Raw genomic sequence first — 4,968 nt, forward strand, 5'->3', positions numbered from 1 at the left:
GCGGCGGGCGCGGGGCGATGCCGCCGGCCGCTCTCTCCGCAGGGCGCCGCGGAGAAGGCGCCGGCGAGCGGCAGCCGCGGCCAGGAGCCCCCGGCTGGCGGCTGCCTGGGCGAAGGCGACAAGGCCGCGGTGCTCACGCTCATCCGCGAGGAGGTAGCGGCGCCCGGCGCCCCCGGCGCGCTCCACATCCCGGCGCTCCACATCCCGGCGCGCTCCCCATCCCGGCACTCCGCATCCTGGCGGGCTCCGCATCCCAGTGCGGGCTCTGCATCCCAGTGCGCTCCGCATCCCAGTGCTCCCCATCCCAGTGCGTTCCCCATCCCAGCGCGCTCCACATCCCGGTGCGCTCCACATCCCGTTGTTCCCCATCCCAGTGCACTCCCCATCCAGGCGCTCCACATCCCGGCGCGCTCCCCATCCCGGCACTCCGCATCCTGGCGGGCTCCGCATCCCAGTGCGGGCTCTGCATCCCAGGCACTCCCCATCCCGGCACGCTCCCCATCCCAGTGCGCTCCCCACCCCAGCGTGCTCCACATCCTGGCACTCCGCATCCCGGCGCGCTCCACATCCTGGCGCGCTCCGCATCCCGGTGTTCCCCATCCCAGTGCGCTCCCCATCCCAGCACTCCCCATCCTGGCGCGCTCCGCATCCCGGTGTTCCCCATCCCAGTGCGCTCCCCATCCCAGTGTGCTCCCCATCCCAGTGCGCTCTGCATCCCAGTGTTCCCCATCACAGTGCACTCCACATCCCAGTGCTCCACATCCCAGCGTGCCCTGTGCCCTGGCGCTCCGCATCCTGGTGCACTCCCCATCCCAGTGTGCTCCGCATTGCAGTGCACTCTGCATCCCAGTACTCCGCATCCCGGTGGGCTCCACATCCCAGTGCGTTCCGCATCCCGGGGCACTCCCCATCCTGGCACGCTCCCCACCCCAGTGTGCTCCACATCCCGGCACTCCGCATCCCGGCGCGCTCCACATTCCAGTGCGCTCCGCATCCTGGCGCTCCGCATCCCGGTGTACTCCGCATCCCGGCACTCCACGTCCCAGGGCGCTCCATGTCCCCTCGCCCCATGCCACCCCGCGTGCAGGGATACACGGGGAACCAAGGGGACGCTCCGAGCCCCTGCGCAGGGTCCTGCACCTGCCTCCCCTTAGATCCTCACCAAGGAGCTGGAAGCGGGCGAGTGGAAGCGGAAATACGAGGAGAGCCGGCAGGAGGTGCTGGAGATGAGGTAGGGAGCGTGCCGGGGGGCGGCCGAGCCCGCCGCGCTCCCGCTCACCCGTGCTGCCCTCGCTGCGTGCAGGAGGATCGTGGCCGAGTACGAGAGGACCATCGCGCAGATGATCGGTAAGGGGCGCGCGCCCGGGCGCGCCGCGCGCGGCCCCCGCGTCCGACGGCCCCGGCCTTCCCCCCGCCAGAGGACGAGCAGAGGTCCACCATGACGTCGCAGAAGAACCTGCAGCAGCTCAGCATGGAGAAGGAGCAGGCGCTGGCCGACCTCAACTCCGTGGAGAGGTCCCTCTCGGACCTCTTCAGGAGATACGAGAACCTCAAGGGCGTCCTGGAAGGCTTTAAGAAGGTGCCCGTGGGTGCCCCCCGCGCGCCCCGTCCCGCGCCAGCGCTCGCTCCCGCCCAGCGCCGCGTGCTCTGTCTTCCAGAACGAAGAGGCCTTGAAGAAGTGCGCCCAGGACTACCTCGCGCGGGTGAGGCAGGAGGAGCAGCGCTACCAGGCCCTCAAGGTCCACGCGGAGGAGAAGCTGGACAAGTAAGCATCCCGCTCGGATCCCGCGGGGAGGAGGCTCCTCGGGCCTCCCCTCCGTGGGGGCTGCTCCTGCAAGGGAAAAGTTCCTGGGAGGCTCCTGGCTTGGGAAAAGCTGCTGTTTCCAACCCGAGACGCGGGTTTAAGTGGATCCCGTTAAGCCAGCACAAATGCCCACGCGGGTTCCCTCCTCCTCCGCTCGCCTTTTCCCGAGGCGCACGTGCGGGGAGCGCCGCAGGGTTTCCCACGCTCGCGGTGCCGGGACCAGGGTGGGTGCCGGGAGCCGGGCGCCAGCGTCCGAGCGCTGCCCCGTCCCCTGCCAGGGCCAACGAGGAGATCGCGCAAGTGCGCGCCAAGGCCAAGGCCGAGAGCGCCGCGCTGCACGCCGGCCTCCGCAAGGAGCAGATGAAGGTGGAGTCGCTGGAGAGAGCCCTGCAGCAGAAGGTAAAGCCCCCGGCGTGCTCCCTCTGCCACCTCCCTGCCGTTTCGGGGCCAGAAAGCCCTTTTCCACGCGCGCTTCCGTGCTCCGGAGAGGCCGGAGCGCACGGGCAAGCGCTGGCCTCCGATGGAGGCCCTGATGCAGCGCAGGGAGCCGGGCTGCACCGGGGGGGACACGTCCGGGTGGGGGGTCCCGCTCCGGGCGCCTCCAGCTCCTCTCCTCCCCCAGAACCAGGAGATCGAGGAGCTCACCAAGATCTGCGACGAGCTCATAGCCAAGCTGGGGAGGACGGAGTGAGGCCGGGCCTCTCCGTGCGGCGCCGCCGCCCTCGCCCCTTGCCTTAGCGCCCGCCTCGCGGCCCCCTCGTGCCCGCCTCGCTTTCCCTGCCCCGCGGCCCCTCGCTCCGCACGGGGCGCGCGGGCGGAGCGACCCGCCGGCGCCGGGATTTCGGGCATGGATTCGCGTGCCGAGGCGCGGGAAGGCAGTGCCGCGCCGGGGCTGATTCGCTCTCCGCGCCGTTGCCTACCCAGCCGCGCCGATTCGCCAGCCTTGTTTTGCTGCTCTCCTTTTGTAACAGAACGGGGCCCTTTCCCCTCCGTCCCCTCGCTGCCCGCGCTGAGCATGCAGTGCAGACACCTGAAAGCAGAGCCATGCACCCATAGCTATTTTCTTAGGTTTATTATGTATAGAGAGACTTTATTGCGCACCGCAGCGGCGGGAGCCCCTCGTGCCCAGTTTGGGAGGGGAGCAGAGTGGCACTTTACCCTTGTCCCCCGGTGTCCCCTTCCCCACCACCCTCGCACTCCCAACCCGGGCCAAGAAGATTCCTAAGGAATGATTTCTTAACTATAATATGGTTATAGCTACCTATAAAAAAAAACAAATAAAGAGATATAAAGGTTATAGTTCTATACAATAGAAGGCGAGTTGGTTGCAGCTTTGCACGGGTGTTTTGCAAGCGCGTGCCCGCCCCACGAAGTGCCCACGAGCAGCCCCGCGTCGACTACTGCCAGCACCGCTTTGCACCCTCCGCGCGCCCGCCGCCCACGCGCGTTTTCTATGTACGATAAGTTCCCTTTTGTATGTCGGGTAAATATTTGTAAGAGCCACACTCACACAAAGGAGATTATTATAATGATTACTAATATATTTTTTTTCCCGCCTTCCATCTTTCATTGCCGGAATAAAAGTCGTGTTTACCACTCTGGAAGGATTCTGGGTGTTTATTAGCGGCTTGGCAGTGAGTTTGAGATCAGCCACTTTTACCTGCTGCTGAAGTCCCAATTCTGCCTCATTTTCATGAATAGAGGTTGATAATTTGGGGATTTCATAGGCGCGCGAGTAGCATCCGCCCCTGCTTTTCTAGATGCAGAAACGCAGCCCCCCGAATGACTTTGACCGTCCTCTTAATTCCCGGCTCACTTAAATGCTGCGCGGGGCAGATTTCCCTAAGCTGCAGCCCAGGCAGAGCCGGGTGCCAGCAAGCGAGCGGGGCCGCGCCGGGGAGCAGCCCCCATCCCTGCCATTTGGGGACACGGGGGGTTATTTCCCCGCCTGCACTGCTACAGGGTAAAAACGGGGTGATTTTCCCCCTGCAGAGTCACCCGTGGGGCTGGCGAGAGCCACGGCGGGGTCACCCGGTGCGGCGGGGCCGGCCCGTGTCCTTGGGGCGCTGCTAAGAGGGCATTAGCCGGGGCGAGGGGGGGGCGGCCCGGGCGCGTTATCCCCGTCCCCGCTCCAATCGCCCCGGGAGATTAGCCCTAAAGCCTTAAGACAAAGCAGCGGGCGCGGGGCCGGTGCCGCGCACACCGCTCACCATGCCCGCCCTGCGCGCCCTCCTGGCCCTGGCCGTCCTCTCCTCCCTGGCTGCGCACGGTGAGTGGCACGAGGGCGGTGGGGATGGCACCCGGATCCACCGGGAGCTGCCCATGTCCTTTGGGTACCCTGGGACTTGTGCAGCCCCTTGCACCCCCTTCCTGACCCCTTGCATCCCCCGGCACCCCCTTGTACCCCCATTGCATCCCCTGGCCGCTCCTTGCAACTTTTTGCCCCCCATTGTGCCCTCTTGGAACCTCTTGCACCCCCTTGGGCCCCCTGAGACCCCCCGTTGGCCGCTTTGCAGCCCCTGGCACCCAGCTCACTGCACAGAGCCACCAAGACGTGCCCTGAAGGTGCCCCTCGGTGGGTGCCACCGCAAGGGGAGGCCACGCACGTGGGCGAGCGCCAGTTCCCTGCACCGGGGCGCTGCCAACCTCGCTTTGCACCCAGTGCGATCACTCACGGTGGCCCCCAAGTGTCCCGTAGCCCCTGGGGTCCCTCCCTGCCCCTAGGACAGACGTAGCGGTGGCCACGTCGCCGGGAGCTGCTTGCCACGAGAGGGCTCTGCAATCTCCACCCGCGGAGGTTCCCCCGGCGCTTGCTCACCGCAGGCTGAGGCCGGAGCCTCCAATTTATTTAGTCTCAATTATTTTTCCCCGCGGTGTTTCTCCCTGTTTGGACCCGGTGGGAAACGCCAGGCCGGGCGGTTTGGGGGTGGCGCGGGCGGAGGCAGCAGCCGGCGCTCACCTTGCCCCCCGCGTCCCGCCGCGCGCAGGGGCAGCGCTGAGATGCCACAAGTGCGTGGCAGCCAGCGAGAGCGAGTGCGGCAAGCAGGGCTCGCACAGCTGCCCCCAGTACGCGGACGCCTGCGCCACCATCACCGCCCCCAGTAAGTCCTCGCGCGGCGCGGCGGGCCGGGCAAGGCGGCGGGCACCGCGGGCGACGCGCGCGC

At 67.1% G+C, this 4,968-nt stretch overlaps 1 protein-coding gene across 1 annotated transcript in view; it reads left to right on the plus strand.

Annotated features, from left to right (window-relative positions):
• Positions 1 to 2,551, plus strand: part of TACC1 (transforming acidic coiled-coil containing protein 1) — a 7,152-nt gene extending 4,601 nt beyond the window's left edge. The window contains exons 6-12 of the mRNA XM_026045890.1: positions 43 to 153; positions 1,155 to 1,231; positions 1,304 to 1,347; positions 1,419 to 1,579; positions 1,659 to 1,765; positions 2,083 to 2,203; positions 2,427 to 2,551. Of these exons, the coding sequence (XP_025901675.1) occupies positions 43 to 153; positions 1,155 to 1,231; positions 1,304 to 1,347; positions 1,419 to 1,579; positions 1,659 to 1,765; positions 2,083 to 2,203; positions 2,427 to 2,495 (690 nt within the window). The 3' untranslated portion in view covers positions 2,496 to 2,551. The remainder of the gene's footprint in view (positions 1 to 42; positions 154 to 1,154; positions 1,232 to 1,303; positions 1,348 to 1,418; positions 1,580 to 1,658; positions 1,766 to 2,082; positions 2,204 to 2,426) is intronic.
• The last annotated feature ends 2,417 nt before the right edge of the window (positions 2,552 to 4,968 follow it).

Source organism: Nothoprocta perdicaria, unplaced genomic scaffold (genome assembly GCF_003342845.1).
Source record: "Nothoprocta perdicaria isolate Ctin4 unplaced genomic scaffold, notPer1 scaffold_413, whole genome shotgun sequence".
NCBI lineage: Eukaryota > Metazoa > Chordata > Aves > Tinamiformes > Tinamidae > Nothoprocta > Nothoprocta perdicaria.